This window comes from Sabethes cyaneus, chromosome 3 (assembly GCF_943734655.1).
Source record: "Sabethes cyaneus chromosome 3, idSabCyanKW18_F2, whole genome shotgun sequence".
In the NCBI taxonomy this organism is placed as follows: domain Eukaryota; kingdom Metazoa; phylum Arthropoda; class Insecta; order Diptera; family Culicidae; genus Sabethes; species Sabethes cyaneus.
Genome location: NC_071355.1, coordinates 102,381,554 through 102,402,535, shown reverse-complemented (window position 1 = coordinate 102,402,535; position 20,982 = coordinate 102,381,554). Strand labels below are relative to the sequence as shown.

Here is a 20,982-nt window from a genome sequence, read left to right as displayed (position 1 = left end):
AGTTGTGATTTCAAAAGCAGCTATTTTAATTGAACTATTGGAAAATATTCTTAAATTTAATGTAAGTTCAGCCTATCTTCGAAGACACCTGTTAGAATACAAGACAATTGCGGGGCTAGTGCTTCGATCATATTGACCCTCACAGCCTCTTCCAGTCGAATCGAAATCACAACATGCGACGCCAGGCTTGTTAGATCAGCGTTGTATCTCGATGCCAACTGGGAGGAGAAAGTTAAAAACTGTATCTAAATTAATCTTATTTGAAATAATCACATTATTGTCTATGTACCAGCTTATTTAACACTGCTAGGAAGATGAAGTGAAAAAAGATACTATAATTAGCAGAAATACAGCTGTACTATTTGTAATGCTTCAATATTTAACAAGATGTATTTGTGCCATTGAATATGACCGAACAAAGTAAAAAATTGTCTGAATGTATATAACTCGAAATCAGAGGTGGGCACCGCTAACCGAAATTTTAGCTTCGCTAACAGCTAGTCCGCTAATTCAAAACGTTAGCTTCGATAACCGCTAACCGCTAAGGTAACCAAAAATTTAGCGGAAGCTAAAGCTAACCGCTAACCGCTAAATTGGTTAGTAGCGCAAATTTGGTAATACTTTGATAAGCGCCAATTTTGGCAAACATGAAAATCACGACACAAGTACAAGAACAAGAAACAATAAAAACCATTTTAGAAATTTCCCATAAGATAGAGTTTTTCAAAGTTTGCTTTGGAGTTCCGCAGCCACAGAAAATTTTGTGAATCTGTGCGATAATATTGATAGATAATAGTTCAATAGCAGAATTAAAAGAAAATTTTCATATTCCTCAACAATTTTCCTCCCGCTAAAAAAAGTTAGCGGTTTATTTAGCGGTACATAAATTTAGCGGAAGCTAACAAAATCGCTAACGGTTTTAAAAATTAGCGAAACCGCTAACCGCTAACCAAAATGTTAGCTGAGCTAATTAGCTGTTAGCGGATTAGCGGAAATGTGCCCACCTCTGCTCGAAATAGTCAGAACATTGACCAAGCTTATTTAACACTGCTAGGTAGATAAATTGAAGAAAGATAATATATTAGACACTAAAAATAACAACAACAACAACAACCTGATTCTACTAAGATTCGAACCCATGGCCATTCGCTTGTCAAAGCTAACTCGGTAACCTTGCGGCTACAGAGCCCATCCCCGGGCCACCTTTGAGGCCTGCAATACAATTTCAGCGGGGGGAAACGCTCAACCCCTACCTAACAAATGATGAACTTCAACGATCGATGGCATCTACTGCTTCCGCTACACCTTGTATGGCTTGCTTGTCGCAACACTCGTGTTTTTGATGAAGCAACTCATCTCGGAACGTCCACTCATAGTTTGGTAAATATGTCCAACAGCCATACTGTTACTCATCCACTAACTGCTTCGAATACTAACGTAAGTGAAGTTAAGGAAATTTTAATTTACGCACAAAACTTCAATAGAATGCGTAGTGCGGAAAAAATTAATAAAATTCTAAATGCAGTTAGTGGATACTCATATTCAATTAGAATTAGGAACGAACTTAATCAATTTTTAGATCTGTTATTAACAAACTGTACAGAAGATTTCTGTGTTGACAAAGCTTCGTTTCCTTTGTGGGGAATGAGAAATTCCACACAACTATTGAATATTCGCGTCTAGTTGACACTAAGAGATCGCGTCCTACTGAGTGTGAATATAAACAGGTTTACAACTACAAAAAAGCGAATTATGAGCTTATCAATCGAAGGTTAACTGACATAGATTGGCAATCTCTATTAAAACAAGAAACATATATCGACAAAGCGGTAGATACTTGTCTAAGTTGCCGATATTGTATCATTGATGAGATAGTTCGAGAAAGAGAACGCAATTCATGAAGCATCCAGTTTGGTTTACTAGGCAAATAAAAAATTTGAACAACAGAAAACAAAAAGCTCATAAAACTTATAAAAAATATAAAACTAATTACAATCTGGAGCAATATATAAACATATCTCGAGAGTTGGATGCTGAAATATCTTTAATTATATATACGAGAATTATAATATACGGATAGAAAACAATATTAAGTCAGATCCAAAACAATTTTTTAAATTTGCTAATGACAAAATGAAGTCCAGCAATTTTCCATCTCGGATGCAATATGAGGGCTTCGTCAGCACTGATCCCAAACAAATTTGTAATAAGTTGGCTGCCTTTTTTCAAATTGTTTATAAGACTAGCGATATAAACCGAGATTTTGACTTTTTTTCATATTTACCTGAACAAATAAATGATATCTCGGTGACAAATATGCCAGCTCAAGAAATTTTGACAACGCTCAAAGAATTAGATGCATCTAAAGGACCAGGGTCAGATGGAATTCCACCTTCATTTATGAAAAACGTAGCTACTGCGTTCGTTAATCCATTGTTCTGGATTTTTAATTTATCTCTTCAGTCAGGACGGTTCCCGTCCATGTGGAAAAAATCATACCTCATTTCGATATTTAACCCTCTCTCCCAGGGGTGTTTTGGTGGTTTACAGTTTTTGTTTTTGATCATGTAAAAAAGCTATTAATTAACAATTCGTTAAACCACAGACTAACAGACGTAACACTTCGAACAAATTTTCTAACAAAACATCGTTTCATTGACACCCCTAAAACTTGGAAAAAACACTAGCATCACCTGGTGCAGTCTTTGCGCTACGCAGAGTAGGTTGCTATAAATTTAGCAATGCTATAAATTTACTTGTATAATATCTGACATCAGCGCCAGCGCATGCGAGCGGCGTTCTTGCGCAGCGACTGTTGTTTGAGTCTAGGCTTAAGCGAAAATTTTAAATGATCGTTTTTATTGACGATGGAATGAGGCTTCAGTGTTACGTCTGTTAGTCTGTGGTTAAACGTTAAACTATACACCTTGTAAAACAATGTTTTTACTGCGTTATAAAATCAAAATATCCATACTTAAATTTCAACACGGGTTCTACAAAGGAAGATCTACTACCACTAGTTTTATAGAATTCGTCAACTTCTCGCTTGTTTTTATGGACAGAGGTAATATCGTTGAAACTCTCTACATTGATTTTAGTAAAGCTTTTGATAGGGTTGATATCCATATGCTATTATTTAAGCTAAATCGTTTAGGGTTTGAAGCAAATCTCCTAGAATGGATCAAATCTTACTTGACAAACAGACTGCAGATTGTCCGAATCAATGAACATCTTTCTGATCGGAAGGAAAGGACGAATAAGCCCAGCGTCCAACAGATCGAGTGAGAGTTATGTTTTGCTGGAGCAGCATAGGAAAATGAACTGTCACTCGTTCTGTTTGACGTTAGGCTAATTCGCCCTTTTCTAATGATGGTCGACAATTCTCCTGACAATAGGTGAAAACAGTACAAGTGTAAGACAAAGCGCTACAAAGTCCAAGTATGAGTGAGAGGTGAGTGCTTTTGTTAATTGTCATTTGTATGGATGCGAAGAAGAGATGCCAGTCTTCTTGATGGAATATTTTTGATTACTGTATATTGACCAAAAATTTGAAGTTTTATTACTAAATACGTTCTTACTGGCACACTTACCCCATACTAGATGAATTCGCTGAATTGATGTTGAATGAATATAACGTTTTATGTGTAAAGCATATGTGTATGTTATGTAATGTATGTTATTTTTTACTTTTATAAACACTGGCTCTATATCGCAAACTTATTTTAACACTTCACGAGGGTGAAATTATAAAGATGTAACAAAGAAAATGTAAGAAGGACAAAAAATTGGGACAAATCCCAATTCAGTTTAATCAATTTGAACTCTTACTGCTAAAAACAATGTGTAGGTGCGCCCAACAAAAATGTTCGTTGGCAGATGGCCTCAAGGTACCAGTTTCGTACCTTGAGGCCATCTGGGAAGCTCTTGCCGACTGAGGGGGCTTTCAACTGGTGCGGTGGTTGGTTCGCCCCAAGAATTTTCCATAATTCAAAACATCGTCAATCTTTTTCTCAATTAATTATTGAAGAAATGTATCTACATATCAGTGGGCAAAATCTTTGTCTTTACGATACTTGGTACATCAGACATACATTATTGAATTTGGCAAATCATGTTTTAAGGCCGTAACTCAGGAATAAGAACATAGTCTTTCTAGCTTTTTTTAGCGTTTCAACGTTTCATTGAAAAAAATTTCGTAAAAAACTTTTTCTAGATAATATTTTTCCTCGATTGCAGAAAAATTAGCTTAGATTTACTTTAAAAAATTGAATCTGTAATCTATATCACAATGCGGTTTATCAGTGATATTTTAAATGTACCTGGCCCTAAAGGTTATGTAGTTCATTTATTTGACTACATATAAACTTTTTAAGATTTGCTTGAACAGGCAATAGAATTCTATATTTAGAAAAAAAGTAATTCTTTTGTGCTAGTATTGATCTAAAAGCTGCTTACCTCTTCAGAGAAGTGGCGATATTCTTCATCCTCGGGTTGCCGCGCAACAACCTGTAACAACGCCGTATAAGCGTTTTTCGCCTTCATGTTTCGTTCTGCTGTGTCGTTTTTCACAAACCAGGGTGGTTTCTTTGTAGCAGCCATGCTGGTTTTATCAACGGTTATTCAATTATGAGGAAATAACAGGCAGAAAAACAAGAGATGAGTGATAATTATTTAAAAAGATTTGTATGTATTTATTTATATTATTTCATTAATTATGTATTAAAAGCAATTCTGCAATTTGGGAATTGCAAGGGTTTTAAAACACACAAAATGCATTCCATAGTAAACGTAGAAAAAATTATTTAGAATCAATCTTCAACTGCAATGTTGTCGTCGGTAAAGTTGTGTACAATTAAATTGCAATTCAAAATACAAAACGCTCTTCCAATGGAAACAGATTGAATTTAACTACACCTATACCACTGCATAACTTTCATAAGAGCACTACAAATCTGTCAGGGTTTGAAAGGCGAGAGCAACTTGGCGTTTCTTTTACAATTCAATTTTGGTAGAAAATGTGAAAAATACATATGTTCATAGTGATTAGGCATGTATTTTTTTAATTGAATTTAAGAAAGATGAGGTACTTTTATATCGAACTAGCAATGCTTACCTGCTAAAAATTTCAATATTGAAGAAGACGTATTCTCCACTGTCTACCATGTTCAATTCAGCGGCTGCCAGCATAATTTCTCGGATTGTGGAAGGACTAGCGCACATAATAACAACTGAAAAGAGAAATTAAGAAGGTAGTTTAAGATATAATGAATGAATCAACGAGGATGAGAAAAAAAATGTTATATTTAACTTAACCAAATTTTACGTTACGTTTTACGTTACGCGAATAATATTAGAGATACGCGTGTTTCGAATGGACTATTTGTAATTTGGCTTTGCGCAATAATTTTTTTCTAAAAAATTTTCTTTTTGACTTCAGGATCAATTATCGTCAATCCCCGTTTTTTATAATCAATATATAACTAGGGTGATTTATGTATTTTGGATAAGCGTTACGCGTACTTTAATTTGGTCATTTACGGCAAAATCAAATGGAAGTGTGTAAAATTGGGTACGCGTAACATCTTTCTAAAATATATAAATATTATACCTATTTACACCTTTTTTCCAGTGTTTTTTTTGAAAATTCAGAATATTTTCTAAAAGTTACCCATAGATAATTTTTGTGTAGATCCTATAGTTGTAGAGTTATATTTATTATTAAAAGGGGAAAAATGGAGACCTTTCCAAAAGTTAGTCTAAACCAATTTTGGGAAAACTAAGCATGCATAGTTGCTATTTTCATGAACTCTTCACACACAAAAAGTTTCATTGATTTCTGAGAGGGTACTGCCAACCACATAGACGAGTTGGCGTGAAATCCGTCTACTAGGTAATGATCCGGATTGATATCCGCACCCCGTAAGGGGATATAAGGTAATGTTCGCGAAAAACTGGGGCCAATTTGATAGATTTGGTTCAATGTTCCTTGGTCAGATGATCCCAGTCGATTTTGCGGATATCTTCAGAACAATATTTCATCAGAAATTAGTATATTTCTGATAGTGCAATGATTCTTGGAAAATTTATATCGTAGACGGCATATGATTAGACGATCAACTGCAGCAAACGTAATTAGGCGCTGTTTAAATCATTGATAAAAGGTAAGGTGATTTATGTATTTTGAACAGGTGTTACGCGTACGTTATTTTGGACATTTCCATTTGATTTCGCCGTAAATATCCAAAACAGAGTACGCGTAACGCCTGTCCAAAATACATAAATCATCCTAAACACTTTCATGTTTGGAAGAGCGATACGTATTGTGTCCATGTTAATAGCATCGAAATTACTTTTACATAAAAAAATTAACATTCTGAATAACGCTTTTTTATAATCAGCAGAGTTTATAAGACAAGGCTCGATGCAACTACCATCAGCACAACAGTTGAAAATTTACAAACCAATTTTTACTCCAACATATTTCCAACATGTAATAGACAAAAATTTTTGAGACAGTTGTGCCATGTAGACATTCTCTGAATATCCGATATTTAATCGACTAAACGTGAACTCATCAAAAAACTGCAAAGCTTACTCCTTTTGCTAAAAAGCAGCAACTCTCTCAATTCATTTAAAATTTACGATTTGTAGCTTTCAGTCCAACTCGTGGCAGTACGAAGTTGGCCGGGTCGCCTAGTAATAATATAAAGAAATTACGTGAGGAATGTTAAAAGTTGTTTCATTCACCGGTTGGATGAACTTGAGAACTTTTAGCAAAGTAAATAATTGAAACGACAATTTGATTTCTATCGCATACCTATTCTTCGAATCGATCAACGCAAGAAAAGTTTCTTTGGCTGAATGTATTCGCGTACATCGTATACACACACACACACACACACGATAAAACAATGGCAAACCCGATCAGAGCGTAAGTGCAAATTGACGAAATTGTTAGGCGTGATTCTCAAATTATGTAACGTTAATTGTTTTTAACTACCCTTTCACTTAAGTAACAATAAATAACGCTTGATATAAACCTCCTACCGTGGTTAAATTACATAGCTAAACTTCACTTATAATGTCATTCATAATGAATTACATTGGCTGTCAAAACGAATTTAACAAACGCCTCGATTCTATCAAGCCATTCTGATCAGAATGTCTATTCTGAATTCTGATCAAACTGTATTTTTTAACACATCCTGTTCGGAGTTCAGAACCGGAATTCCTTATCAGAATGGGCTTAATCAAGTAGAATCGAGACGAAAATCGGTAACGGTGGGTAACGGTCGTCTTTCTAGGGGAACGGTCGAAGAAAGTAATGAAACAAAGGTTGTCAGAAAACGAAAATCCTAATTTGGTGCCGATTGGTCTTCCCTACGTTTAACGATAGTACCTCTGTTTTATAGGAAAGACCCGTTTTGCCAAACCCTTTCATATTCTTTCGCTAACCTATAGATACACTGAAGTCGCTTTTTACGTGGTTTTTACGCGACTATTTTTACGCGGTTTTCGGAATTTTCGCGGTTTTTTACGCGGTTTTCGGAATTTACGCGGTTTTTTAAGCGGTTTTCGGAATTTACGCGGTTTTTTACGCGGTTTTCGGAATTTACGCGGATGTGCTCAAAACGTCTATTTTTTCGCGTAGTGTTGAAATCCACAAGTTTTTTTTACGCGAAATTTTGTTTTTTTTACGTGAATTTTGGAATTTACGCGTTTTTTTTACGCAATTTTCGGAATTTACGCGGTTTTTGGAATTTACGCGGTTTTGATTTACGCGGGATGTATCCTTCGCGTAAAAAGCGACTTGACTGTATATAGTACATAGTATAACAAAGGTAAAAACAAATCAGGACTGTTAGATCTGTCGTTTACTGCAACTATGAGACTATAAATATGTCTAATCAATACGACCCATGTTGGCAAGGTCCCAGGTATTCAGGATCGCCACGCTGTTGCTCTAACTCTCTTATAGTTTATCATTTACATTCGACACTAATCGTTCTTTCAATTTAGATATTGTCGTACTCTATATATCGCCAATGTAGTAGATTTATACCCGATAGGAATTTAAATATCTATTACGTTAAGCAGACGCAAATGAAGAACTCGCTTACGTCGACCCAATGTCCAAAGAACGTTTCTCAAGGCCCAAACACAATGCGTGCGTTTTTAATACGTTATGGAAATTTCACAGTTTTCCGATGGGTTTTATGATATTCAATGCTTTACAATTGGTTCGATGAAGATTCAGTAATAAGCAAATATTTTAATTATTTTTATTTTTTATGTGTCACCACATAAATAAGCAAATAGTATCAAACAACTTTTTAAATTACTTCAAATTAAATGTAGAGCACGATCCACTTTTAGACCTATCGATCATTTATTAGGGAAGGATGGAGCTTTTCCTTTTATTCATTTTATACTAGGTATTTATTTCCTATGCGGACAGATACGTATTTCCACTCTGTCTTGCAACTAGTTAATAAATAAATAAATAGTAGAATTGAAAGAAAAAGCTTTATCTTTCTCTATTTACCGATTCTACTAAAACGCTTATCAAAGGAATAATAGTAAATTTATTATTTGATCAATTACATAGGGGAACTGTGGGTAAGACGAACAGGGTGGGTACCCGAGCAGGAGCAAAGAGCAAAATAATATAAAAACAATATCAAACTGTGTTATAATGCTATATTTTGTTATTGAATAGATATGGAGATATATTGATAACTCATTTTGCTATTGAGTAGATATTTAAAACCAGTGCTGCAATTTTTCGACTGAAAATTCAAACGCCGAAAACTTTTTAATCTTAGTGTAAATCATTACGTTTGACAGAAAGCTTTTTCGCTCTCATTTATATTTATTCCCTCACGGATGCCTTCATCTGTTTCACTTACACACAAAGCCTTATGAACATACCTGTCATTCCTATATATTAAGCAGTGATTGACATACAATATCAATATCATTGAGATCCTGTTCATATTGAAATATCAATATCATTGAGATGCTGTCAATATAATGAATGTCTAATATTAAATGCTGAAAAATTATCATTTTCATCGGAATATAGACAATGAAATTGAAAATTCGCAGCCCTGTTTACAATACCTGTCCATCTTACCTCCATACATTGTCCGTTTCACTCGCAGCACTAAAAAAGTTCGCTTTTTCGGACCAATTTTAATACTCAAAATACACATTGAGAAACATTTTTTGTTAAATATTTCACTAGCTGCTTTTGAAAACAATAGATTGAACTGAAATAAACTGTATTTAGGTTTTATAAATCATATGTTCTCTGTATTATATTAGATGTTCTTCTTAACCTGTTCGTCTTACCCACAGTTCCCCTACAATATTTTTGATAATGGCATTGCTAGTGTTTTGGACGAAAACTGATAAAATATTTTATAGTAGCTAAACGATTTTTATCATATCTATTCATAAACCAAATATGAAACCTTTACAATTTTTTACCGCTGCTAATAACACGGCTGCTAATAATGAATTAAACTGAGTTGTCACTAAGTTTATATTTTGCAGAGCTTTGCGGAACAATTTCAAGAAATGTTTTATTTATAAATAGTAGGTATGTATAGTTTGGTGACAACCATTAAGCCAGAAGCTGCACGGCAAAATTTTTTTTCTAAATTACGAGCACGATTTCCATGCAAATGGTGTAACGAGGACTCGCATTGACATGCCTTAGCTATTTTCTCACGTCTTCTGGATCTATCTTACATGTTATTAGTGTTGAAGCACTACACATGGCTGCTTATTGATGTACCTATAGTGTATATTGTATTTATAGACATATAATCTTACTATCTTGAAAATTTGATGAAAGCCTGTAGTAAACAAGAGAGCTCTAGACATCTCGGTACAAAATTTAACGAAGGCGCTAAATTAAGTTAAGGAGAGCAATGGCAATCATGTAGTCTAATCTTTATTGGCCTTCAAGGCATGAAATTGCAGTAGAAATAAAATCTCCCGCTATGTTGAAGTAGTGAAGATGATTATTTTCCAAGATTTGCAGATTTGCTAACCAGATAAACCTTAATTCATTTCTCCTCCTAGTTCACCTATTATCAAATTCTATAATAAAGCGGTAGTTTAACAGACAAAAAGTAATAAAAATCTGAGTTTTTATTGTACTTTTAGAGCGGGGTAAAGTTATGAGCGCAAACTGGAATTAACGGGATTCATATTATAATGCACCTGTCCTGCTGGTGATCGTATGTAATGTTTGTCTAACTGCCGTTTTGCTAGTTGATCTGGAAATCCTCTATAAGGAAATCGAAAACATCCCCTTCTCTCCATCGCACCGTGTTAGAATTATACTAAAGGCTCCAATCAGCTATATTTCTTGGAAAACTGAATTATTTTGACGTGAAAAGAAATATGCTCTGGATAGAAGTGATTTTTTTTGCTAAGGCGCATTCGTTGGCTATGTGAGAAGTGAAAACGCGTGAGTGATAAAAAAAACCGAGACTGGTGGCAGATTAACTAGGGTAAGGAACGAATTTTAAGCAGTCTAAGAGGATCACTAATTTTTTAACCTTATTTAAAGTGATGGATTGACTAAGTGGGGGATATCAGCGTACCAATCTTCTTGTAAACTTTAGTTCTTCAATCTGTTACCACTGAAAGCCACTATTAATAAGTTAAACTTAATTGATGCACTGGCACTAAATATAATCAGACGGAACGCATTTTAATCATTAAAGTGTTTTGTTAGGCGGTCCTGAATTTTACTGATGTATTGCAAACTTGTCCCAAATTATCACTGTTACAGGTGGCGACCATGCCACAAGTGCTAACATGTCTACTGCAATATGCTTTGTGAAAATAGAGTGCTTGACTTTTAGAAATGCTGTAATTTGTGCTCAAAGTAGCGAGGTGGTGATTCTCATCTGCAGCTGAAAAATGTAACTTTTTTGGCAAAAATTTTTCATTTATCATTTTCTTGTCATATTTCTTGTTAAAAGCACAGTAAATTACGAAAGTACAGTAAATTGTGTGAATTACATTTATGGTCAAGTGATTTAAGATTATATTCTTATCAAAAGATTCTGAAGATATGAGCAAAATACTGCATTTTAGGCTCCTTTATTTTCAACAGGCGAACCCTGATTGTTCCGTTCCTTACCCTATAAGATGGGCTGAATTATCGCATAATAGTCTTTTCTCATACAGTCACCCCAGTATTATGAGCCACCCAGTACTATGGGCCAGTCTTTACTTTACGTTAGTTTTATACGTAGTAAACTAATATTTAACCATCGAATATGAGTTCAATAGACAGATGCAACATTCTGCTGCGTGCTTGACAGCAATACACTTAGTTCCAATGCGTAAATTTTCTTAGTTTTCCGATAGTTGGCAGTTGGCTCTAACCGACTGTCGATTTGTTGTTATTTTTGCGGTTGATATAAAAAATCGGTCGTGAATTATAAGCTGAATAGCGGCGTAAATTTCTGTGTCTGAACGCAAAATGGATGCAAATCGAAGAAATATGCATGTATTCATTGAATTACGGTGAAACCACCTGAAAAAATCGTTTTCCGCTTTAATATACGAAGTTAAACAATGGCCCATAATACTGACAGCAAAATTCACTTTTCCCAGTATTATGGGTCAAACATATAGATCGACAGGGTTCGCCGTTTTTGACTATTATTGTAATTTGTTTTCAGTAAAACGTAAAACCGTGCAAGGAAAATCAATATACAGAATTCGAAGCACTATGACAGTACAGTACAGTTCCGTGTTATTTTCGGAAACCACCCAAAACTAATAAGCCAGGACCAAATACTTTTCTTCTTCTTGAACTGATTTACTTTGCTTAATTGGCATCCTAAAACAATGCCTGATGACGATGTTACTTTGTTGTTGGGCGTTGGCGTAAAACTTGTATATGCCGATGATTTGAAACTTTATCTGCCCGTACGTTCCATTGAAGACTGTCACCGACTACAAGAGCTGCTGAACGTCTTCGTATGCTGGTGCCGTAATAACTGGCTACTTGTTAGTATCGCCAAATGCCATGTTATTACGTTTCACCGTACAGTAAACCCAATAGTGTTCCAGTATCAAATCGATAACCAGCAACTAGCAAGAGTTGATCACGTTAGCGACCTAGGGGTTTTGCTGGATACCAAGCTCTCCTTCAATTTACATCGCACTAATGTCATCACTAAGGCAACACGTCAGCTCGGCTTTATCTCGAAAATTGCTCGGAATTTCAACGATCCTTATTGCCTGAAGGCCTTATATTGTTCACTGGTGCGTCCGCTACTCGAATACGCTAGTTTAGTGTGGTGTCCTCAACAGCTTGTATGGAACTTGAGAATTGAACGGGTACAAAAACGGTTTATCCGGTTCGCACTACGAGACCTACCTTGGCGTGATCCAGTGAATTTGCCCCGTATCCCGACCGCTGCCGCCTTCTTGGCATTGACACACTTGAAGGACGCAGAAAGATCGAGCAAGCGATGTTTGTAGCTAAGGTGATTAATGGTGAAGTCGACAGCCCGAGAATTCTATCGCAGCTGAACTTCCGTGCCGTGCAACGTACCCTTCGATCTACTGGTCTGCTCCAGATCAGCTTCCATCGAACGGCGTTTGGATTTAACGAACCGTTGGCCTCCAGCGTGCGTACCTTTTGCAGAGTGGAGGATTTGTTCGACTTTGGCGTGCCGTCTCACAAATTTTTGCAAAAAATATTATTGTGTAGCTTTTAGAATATTAGACATTGTGTTGCTATACTTTCATTAAGACATACAGTCAGATGAATTTTAAATTAATAAACAAATAAACAAATAAAAAAAGTTTCTCCAATGCACTCGGTTGTGGGCCAACGGTCTCATATTCCTCGGACACCGTGTACTTTCCGCTAGATCTCGCTCCATCTTATCTAACCATCTTGCTCACTGCGCTTTGGTCATCTTGTTCTTACCGGATTTGAGGCAAACACCATCTTTGCAGGGTAGTCGTCCGGCATTCTTGCAACATGCCTTGCCTTTCGTATCCGTTCAGTCTTAGCAGCCTTTTTGTATACTTGGTTCGCCATAGAAAACATCACCTTGACGAAGCCCTCTGTGTGATTCGAATGAACTAATACTGGGATGACTGTATTTTTCATAAGTTTTCTTTGCCCAAATTGAAATTTTTTTTTTAAAGCTATGTTTGAATTCTATTTTAATCGTTGGCCGAGGTCTAGGGGCTCTTCTAAGTAAAAATAAACTCTCCTAGAAAAATCGGCTCAAACTTTAAAGTTTTAAAAATCATTCAACATTGTTAGATGCTCGCTTTACTTCAACTGCTAACTGTTATTTGCATTGCATGTGTAATGTTAATAACATTCTATGCTGGCAAAATAAAATGGACAATGAAAATGGTTATTTCTTCTGAACCACAGTTTGTGGTTAAAACCGATTTATTAACAACATAAAATAAATAATTATATTCGCAGCAAATAGTTTATGTATCTGAAATAAGTTTGGTACTACGACGGAGTGATCTATTGGTCACTAAGATAATGTGCTTATGATTTAAAAATAGAACATACCTATGTGAAATTTCAATAATAGTAACTACTGCAAAAAGCCCGATAAGTTGTCTTTCTTAAATAATTTTGATATACAGTCAGTCCATAATCATGGGTCACACACAATTGTGGGTCATTTTAGCGGCTAATTGCCGTTTAAATATCACCTAATGATTGATCAAGTTATTAATGCTACTTATGAGTAACAATTTTATCAATCAATTAGCATAATATTCACGCAATAAATTGGCAGATAAAGCTAAAATGACCCAGAATAATTATTGTGCGTGGCCCATGATTGTGGACTGACTGTAAATCCGTCGTAAAATTTAACTTTTTCGGTGTGAAGATAAACGTTCATGGGGGTTATTTGTATAAATTCTTACATTGGTTGAGATTTAATTGAAAATAAAGTTGTGAACGTTAGTTATTTATCAAATTGTCTTTCGAATCGTTAATTTATTTACCGTATGACATACACCGGATTTCACTTTAGATAATCTGGAAGCTGTTGCGAAAATCACAGTGAATACGCTTGAAGTGTTTTTCTTTATTGTCATGGCAATGCCATTTAATTTAGAAAATGATTAACGCGAGAGAAGAGATAATGAAATCATAGCAGTGCAAAGAGTGTTGAAACAAAGCCGGATTATGTTTCTTTTTGCTACAAGAAACGGTAATTACCAAACTGAAAATAGATAAAAGGACTCATTGCAGCGTGTGCACCATCTTAAGTACGAATCCGAGAGCAGTATACATGAATACCAAGACGATAAATACAAAACAGAATTCCGAAAAAATCCTCGATAATCCTCTATTTTGTGGCAATAGCAGTTCGTAATTGACATGATACGACATATCAAAAGCAACGCACACAAAATCGTTCTTTGGGCGAAGGATGCGTTCCGGGTAAATTATAAAATTTGCATAAAAACTTTATAGATTCCAAAATTTAATATAAAAACTCGAATTTAGCGTAAAAAAATGTTTTCAATGTATTCGGTTCAAATGCGGGCGTTAACCGTTCCAGCTGAATTTATCTGCAAATTAGCTTGTTACATAAAAACATAGGCGACAACTTATTTATGCTACATAAGAGATTTCGCTATTAGTTTACTCTGATTTCAATAATCTTACTAGTATATAAAAAGTTTCTTCATTGAATCGTGACTGACGCTTGCTAAAAGATTATGCTTACAAATATTATGATGACTACACATGGACGCCAATTTTGACGTAGGACTACGTCTTTGTTTACTATACTGGGACTGGGTAGCACTTTGTGAAAACGAAAAAAGGAGTGTAACGTTTGAATGAAAGATATCAAATGCTAATAACTACTAAACTGCTGAACGAAACTGAACAATTTATATGTCGTTGGATAGATAAAATGATCAGCTATTTTATGGAGGGCGTAAAAGTGGGGGGTCCTATACAAATGAAACACATTTCCTCAAAACTCGAAAATTAATCAAGCAAATGGAACCAAATTTGGCATGTGGGGGTTTTTGGAGGCATGAATTTATTTTATGATGGTTTGAGACACATCACCCCTGTGGTAGGAAGATGAGGACTCTCATACAAATAAAACTGCTATTTAACAAGCGGTAAGCTGTGAAAGCAAATTAGTAAAATCTTCTCGGAGCAAAAGACAATGAAACGACGCCGCTAACTTATGTGCCTATTGCCATTCATGTCAAAAGAGAAGGATATTCGAATGACACGTCATATTTGCGATGAACGTGCTTTGGCTTTAATGTTATTTGTAACCAATGGCCCTTCACAAGCGAGCTAAAGTAAAATTATTGAAACATGTCAAGCTACGCATAATCATATTTAATACAATATTCTGTGGGCTGGTAATTTATTACTATTTCAACTTTTATGTAGTGATTTTAAAAAGAAATCTCTATGTCTCAATGGTTACAGGCGTTGTACTTATGAACCCCCGTCCACGTATTTTCAAAGCCACCATTGCATTCACTGAAGAATTAAATCTGAATATTTCGCTCTTTTACTTTTTTAAACATTCACAATGTCACTCACAGATTCTTAGAAATATACATATGCCAGAAATGCAGTTTACATTAGTCTTTGATCTAATAATCTAATATAGTTCTACGTCACCTTTTCGTACTACCCTTAGGGCTGAATATCTTGTAGTTTTTTATGGTTATAATTTACTAGATTTAGAAACTAATTGAATCAGTTGAATGCTATAGCATATAGCTAATCAATAATTAATGTTGCTTGAAAGCTCTCATAGTTTTTTTTGTTTTGATTATAGTCCTTTAGGAGTTAGGATTTGAAACCGGGTCCTGCATAGGTATTTAGCGTGTAATTGTACAATTAAAGAAAAAAAACCTATTTAATCCACCTGGTGATGCAAAGAACCTCTGTTATACCATCTTACTAATTATTTGAGATAAAAATAGACACGTCTTTGGAATACATTTCAACTGTTGGTTAAGGGGACATAAACGACTAAAAACTTTGAAAAATTTGTTACTTTTGACGTAGGACTACGTCTTTGTTTACTATACTGGGACTGGCTAGCACTTTGTGAAAACGAAAATAGAAGTGTAACAATAAAAAAGAAGAAAAACAAAAAAAAGGTGAACACAGTAGTAGAATTAAAGGATATAAATAACTTTTTGTTTTTCTTCTTTTTTATTGTTTCAGGTATTCTACTAAGATGCTCAAATAAATATTAGTTAATTTAGAAGTGTAACGTTTAAATGAAAGATTTCAAATGCAAATAACTACTAAACTACTGAACGAAACTGAACAATTTATGTATCGTTGGATAGATAAAATGACCAGCAATTTTATAGAGTAGGTAAGAAAACAATTTTATGGAGTGCGTAATAGGGGGAGCTCCCTTACGAATGAAAAATAAATTTCCTCAAAACTCGAGAACTAATCAAGCAAATGGAACCAAATTTGGCATGCGGGGGTTTCAGAAGGCAGGAATTTTTTCTATGATGTACTGAAACCCATCCGTCGGGATCCTATACAAATGAAACACAAATTTCCTCATAACTCAAGAACTAATCAAGCAAATAGAAGCAAATTTGGCATATGGGAGTTTTTAGAGGCAGCATTTTTTTCTATGATAAATTAGGAACTTTGCCTTTTTTAAGACGGGGCGATCCCATACAAATGAAATACTAATTTCTTCATAACTCGAGAACTAATCAGGCAAATGGATATTCTTACTTTTATTCTTATTCTTCTTATTAATACCATCACAGCCATAATAAAGGAATCCTGGAAATAATTTATTTCTAATTATAGATATATTTCAACTTATTTTCTTGTCTGTATTGACATATGCGAAACATCCGAAATATTTCGCAAATGTTAAATCGGCCAGGCCGATTGTGAAGTATTGACGCAGAGACGATTCAGTAAAATGAATCTTGTGTGAATTAAATTATTCATACACAGATACATTTCGGAATCTACAGAGGAAGAAGAAACGGGGACGTCTCGTACCAACCGCTTCTGATTAATAATTAAATTGATTAAGTTTTGATTTTCGTTGGGAGTATTTAGCTAATAAAAGTTAAATTATACTCCGGACCCTCGGGGATGGGACAAGTACATTTACTTACTTGCCCTTGGTAAAAACCTAGGTTATAGCGCCTTTGGTCGCTCCAAGAACTAATCAGGCAAATGGATATTTTTCGAAACAGTAATTTTTTCCAATTGATGAAGGGACGGTAGAAGAAAGTAATGAAATTTTAGAGAAGGAGAAAGAGCGGAAAGGTGAGAGGGGCGGGGGGTTACTAGTAGCTAGTTGTGACTCGTACTTTTTGTCCAATGCTGGAAGGTGCATGGGTCGAACTAAGTCAAGACTAAAAAACACGAGGTTGGTGTAACAAGCAAATGGAACTAAATTTGGCATATGGGGGTTTTAGGAGGCATGAATTTATTTTATGATGACTTGAGACCCCTCACCCCTGTGGTAAGAGGATAAGGACTCTCATACAAATAAAACAGAAATTTTTGCGTATATGCCATATTTTCTTCTATGTAACAAGCGGTAAACTGTGAAAGTAAACTAGCCACTAGCCTTCTCGGACAGTGCATCGATGCCGCTTACTTACGTGCCTGTTGCCATTCATGTTAAAAGAGAAGTATATTCGAATGACACATCATATTTGCGATGAACGTGCTTTGGCTTTAATGTTATTTGTAACCAATGGCCCTTTTAAAGGCCACAAGCGAGTTAAAGTAAGCTTTTTTTCATGTGTGATATGTGGACTCATTACTGCGACCAGTATAGTTGATCTAAGTAAAGTAAAGTAAGCTTATTGAAACATGTCAAACTACGCATAACCATATTCAATACAATAATTTGTGGGCTGGTCATTCATTACTATTTCAATCTATATGATGCACACAAGTGATTTTTGAAAGGAACCACTATGTCTCAATGGTTGCAGGCGTTGTACTTATGAACCACCGTTCACGTAGACACCATTGCATGCAATGAATATTTCGCTCTTCCCTTATAAACATTCACTTAACCCTTTATAAGGCAGTGGCAACTATATTGCCACCAACAAAATTTTTTTATTTTGCTTCTATAATTATATTGATGTCATTATAGACGCAAAACAAATATTTTTCGTTGGTGGTAATATAATTGCCACGGCCTTATAAAGGGTTAAACAATGTCACTCACAGATTCTTTTAAACATACATATGCCAGAAATGCAGTTTACATTAGTCTTTGATCTAATGATCTGATATAGTCCTACGTCACGATTTCGTACAACCCTTAGGGCTGTATACCTGTAATTTTTTATTTCAGATTTTGATACTGCAGTCTTTTTCACTTATTTTGATATTAAATTTTGTAATGATTCGACCACGGGAAGTGGCCGAAAAACGATCATACACATAAGCGTTCCAATGCGGTGTGGAACAACTTCGACGGAATAAAACGCCGCTCCTGAAAAACCACGATTTTCATACTTTATGTACCTTTTTCTCAGAAACTACACAACGTATTGGAACAATTTTTTTTGCGTTTTGTTGGTAAGAGCTGGGCAAACACTTTTATAACTTTTTAGCTTTGTAAACGAAATACAGCTTGAGAAAAACGAAATAGAAGAAAAAAAGATGGTAAAAAAATTTTGTCTTTTTTTTTCTTTTTTCTCTTGTTGTGTTTCGTTTTCAAAGCTCAAAAGTTATAAAAGTCTTTATCAAGCTACTACCAACAAAACAAAAATAAAAGTTTATTCCAATACTATGTGTAGTTTCTGAGGAAAAGGTACATGAAGCAAATTGTGTATCTATACCTATAACAATGGATTTCTCTTTGTCTGTCTGTCTGTCTACCTGTCGGGATGTTCCTTATACAATCGAAAACTACTCAACCAATCGCATGTCCAATTTGCATGTAGAGGTTTTCGGGGCCAGGGAAGGTTCTCATGATGGTTAGAGACCCCTCCCCCACTAAGAGGAGGGGGAGGGGCTCCCATGCAAATGAAACACAAATTTCTGCATAACTCGAGAACTAATCAAGCAAATGGAACTAAATTTGGCATGTGGGGGGTTTTGGAGGCAGGAATTTTTTGATGGTTTGAGATCCCTCACATCTGTGATAGGGGGATAAGGACTCTCATACAAATAAAACAGAAATTTTTGCGTAACTCAAAAACTTATCGAACTTAAGAAATTTTAGACTCTTTCATAAAACATTAGTCAATAAAAGGGGGCCGCCCATTTGGCATAAAGTCGTTTGACATAATGTTATTTGGCATAACGCCAATTGGCATAATCATAAGGAGCCATTTGGCATAATATTTTTGTACTTTTTTTTAGTTCTGAACCACTGTAACCACTCGATAGATTTTGATGATATATAAACTTCCTAAGCTAATAAGCTAATATAAACTTCCAACTACTTTCAAGGAGAAGGAAGGAATTCAAGGAAAAAATTGCAAACGAATCAGTGTGCTCAATTTTTTTTCGAATACAAAAAAGCAAAGCCTTGCTGGGCTTAGACGTCTTTCTAGGACTTGATCCTTCTTTATCGACAGACTTCACAAAAGTGCTTAAAGCAAAGATCGGGCCACTTGTGGTGGGGCCACCATAATTTATAGCGCAGAAGTATAATATTCGCTAGAGAACGTCAGTCAAGAGAAATGTGACGAAATAAAGCAAAATTAATGCGATAAAAACCTACATTGTTGTTTTTTCATTGTAGTAGCACACTTCGGAAAAGCAGGCTTCATTCTCGGTTTTTTTGCTCAGTAGATGCTCATTTGACTACAGCGCCTCAACTAAACAGAATTCGGAAAAGTAATGTAAAGGGCGATTGTAGAGCTTATTATTATCTACACTATTGTTGAAGAAAGTATACTTCTATCTTTTGTATTTACGGCGCTATGCAATTGCTACCCCGTTGGTAGCCAAATGAGACACGTAAACGTCATTCAACTTAAGTTGATCATTATTGGAAATGCGTGTAAAGTACGTCGAATTCACATAAATAGTACGGGTAAAGTTGTATGGAAAATATTCACTTAACTTTTCCCGTAATTTCGACGTGAAAATTATGTTGAGTGTCTGTTATTCGTGTTATGCCACCATGTCCATAAAATTTTTAATAACTGTATCAAATTTCCTATAATTTATCCTACACCCTGTAGAGTCACCCTGCTTTTCCTGGTTTTCTCGACCGTATTTTTCATTTGTTTTCTTTTTGATTATTACTAGAAATAGCAAGATAGCTATTTCATAATAATAGTCACTTGAAAACAGCCAGTTGCACTGATGTATGAGCCTAGACAGTTGATTCGGATTATTTTGCAGGAAAAGTTTTCAATCCTTTCACTCCCCACCGTTCCAATCCCCAACACCGGTTTACGAAATGTGAACCCAACCGGCAAAAACTGAAATGAAAAGATAGAATTGACGTATTCTATTATTTTCTTTCATTCGACAAGATTGAGAAATAACTTTACCTGAAGAGTTTGCAATTAAATTTCTAGGATGCTTGAACGAAACTTCAGGACGGAAATGTTTATCGTGCTGTTTCGATTGTGAGCAAGCGTTCAGATTTGGCAGCAACCATTTGTAAATAATACGTACTCAAGTCGGTGAAGAAATGCTATCTATTGTCCAACACTTTGAAAAAGGATAGAATCGTAATTCTCCCACATAGAGTACTGGTTGGCCTCCAACGCACATTTATAAGGAATTTACCATAATACTCAACGGCAAACATGTTTTTAAATTGAAGCTAGATACGCAATTTAACTCAACATAATATAACAGGATGGAATTATTACTTCCTCACGTCATCGCAGCAATAGTTGTTTAACTTTATTCGAAGTACTATTGCAATTACAGAGAATGCTAGGTCAACAAATTCATCAAATAACAAAAATGAACTTCAG

At 35.2% G+C, this 20,982-nt stretch overlaps 1 protein-coding gene across 3 annotated transcripts in view; it reads right to left on the bottom strand.

Annotated features, from left to right (window-relative positions):
* The window catches only part of LOC128739959 (atrial natriuretic peptide receptor 1), an 89,524-nt gene that overhangs the window by 19,698 nt on the left and 48,844 nt on the right, over window positions 1-20,982 (bottom strand). For all 3 annotated transcript variants that reach the window (XM_053835463.1, XM_053835464.1, XM_053835465.1), the window contains 2 exons: window positions 5,114-5,228; window positions 4,456-4,600 (listed from right to left, as the gene is read on the bottom strand). In XM_053835463.1, the coding sequence (XP_053691438.1) occupies window positions 4,456-4,600; window positions 5,114-5,228 (260 nt within the window). The remainder of the gene's footprint in view (window positions 1-4,455; window positions 4,601-5,113; window positions 5,229-20,982) is intronic.